Raw genomic sequence first — 1560 nt, forward strand, 5'->3', positions numbered from 1 at the left:
CCAAATCTTGTCTATGTGTGTGTCATTTTGTCTCTTTTAATACGCTGCCCTGACTTGCTTGCTGTGAAGGGAGTATGCATCTGGAGATCAAAGTTGCTCTTAACTTCATCATCTCGTACCTGTACAACAAGCTTCCTCGGAGGCGAGCAGACCTGTTTGGTGAGGAGCTAGAGCGCCTGCTGAAGAAGAAATATGAGGGTCACTGGTACCCAGAGAAGCCTCTGAAGGGATCTGGCTATCGCTGTGTTCATATAGGGGAGACGGTGGATCCAGTGGTGGAGCTGGCGGCCAAGCGGAGTGGGCTGGCCGTGGAGGATGTGCGCGCCAATGTGCCGGAAGAGCTGAGTGTCTGGATCGATCCTTTTGAGGTTTCCTACCAGATCGGCGAGAAGGGCTCTGTTAAGGTCCTCTACCTGGATGACAGCGAGGGCTGCAGTGCCGCAGAGCTGGACAAAGAAATCAAGAGCAGCTTCAACCCTGACGCCCAGGTATTTGTCCCCATTGGCAGCCAGGACAACTCACTGTCCAACTCTCCGTCCCCCTCCTTTGGCCAGTCGCCTAGCCCCACCTTCATCCCTCGCTCTGCCCAGCCCATCACTTTCACCACTGCCACCTTTGCTGCCACAAAGTTTGGCTCTACCAAGATGAAGAAGGGTGGAGGAACCGGAGGAGGGGGCGGTGGAGCAGGGGCTGGGCAGCAGCCGAGGATGGTCAGGTCTCCCACCACCAACCTGCTGAAGCACAAGGGCCTCTCCCTGTCTATGCACTCCCTGAACTTCGTCGGGAGCGCTGGGAGCCAAGCCCCACAGTCGCAGCTCTCCCCCAATGCCAAGGAGTTCGTTTATAGCGGTGGGTCACCGGGAGCCAGCAGTCTTTTCTTCGATGGTGTTGCCAGTGAGAACCAGGCCAGCAGCATCCCGCCGACATCACAGTTCAACAGTGGCACGGGCGGTACCTTTGATATGGCTCAGGTCTTTGGTGGCAGCACCAACAGCCTCTTTTTGGAGAAGTCACCCTTCGTGGAAGGACTCAGCTACAACTTGAATGCCATGCAGTATCCCAGCCAGTCGTTCCAGCCTGTCGTCCTGGCCAACTGAACATAAGGAAGGAGAGTATTTTGGGGTGGGGAGGGAGGGTGTGAAACAAGAACAAAACAAACAAAAAAGAGGGAGAGAAAAGAAAAATAGAAATATACAGAAAATATTCAAATCTTATAAATATAGCTTCTTGGGAAAAGAGAGAGCCCAGTGTTGTTGCGCTGTGCTGGCAATGCTCCTGAAGCACTGACTTGTTTTTTAACTCAGTCCCTGTGCTTTTTTCCTACTCACTTTTTTTACTCCTTAAATGAGTCTTGGGATTTTTTCAGTTTGTGTTCCCCCTTCCCCCAGCCCAGGACTGGTGCAAACATAGGTCACGATGCTCCTGATTCCCTGCACACGCACCCCAGCGCTGGACACAGGGTCCTTCCACCTGGATGTAGGGACGCCTTCTTCATACCACCTTGCTGGAGGAGGGATGGGGAGAGGATGAGTCAGTGTCGGTGGAGATACATGCGCTCTT

General features: G+C 53.5%; 1 protein-coding gene across 1 annotated transcript; it reads left to right on the forward strand.

Moving 5' to 3' along the window:
- The first annotated feature begins 6 nt into the window (after window positions 1-6).
- Window positions 7-1267, forward strand: TOB2 (transducer of ERBB2, 2). The gene has a single exon (XM_010288255.1). It carries the CDS (start codon window positions 75-77, stop codon window positions 1095-1097), a length of 1023 nt encoding a protein of 340 aa, XP_010286557.1. The 5' UTR covers window positions 7-74; the 3' UTR covers window positions 1098-1267.
- The last annotated feature ends 293 nt before the right edge of the window (window positions 1268-1560 follow it).

This window comes from Phaethon lepturus, unplaced genomic scaffold (genome assembly GCF_000687285.1).
Source record: "Phaethon lepturus isolate BGI_N335 unplaced genomic scaffold, ASM68728v1 scaffold29925, whole genome shotgun sequence".
NCBI classification, from domain to species: domain Eukaryota; kingdom Metazoa; phylum Chordata; class Aves; order Phaethontiformes; family Phaethontidae; genus Phaethon; species Phaethon lepturus.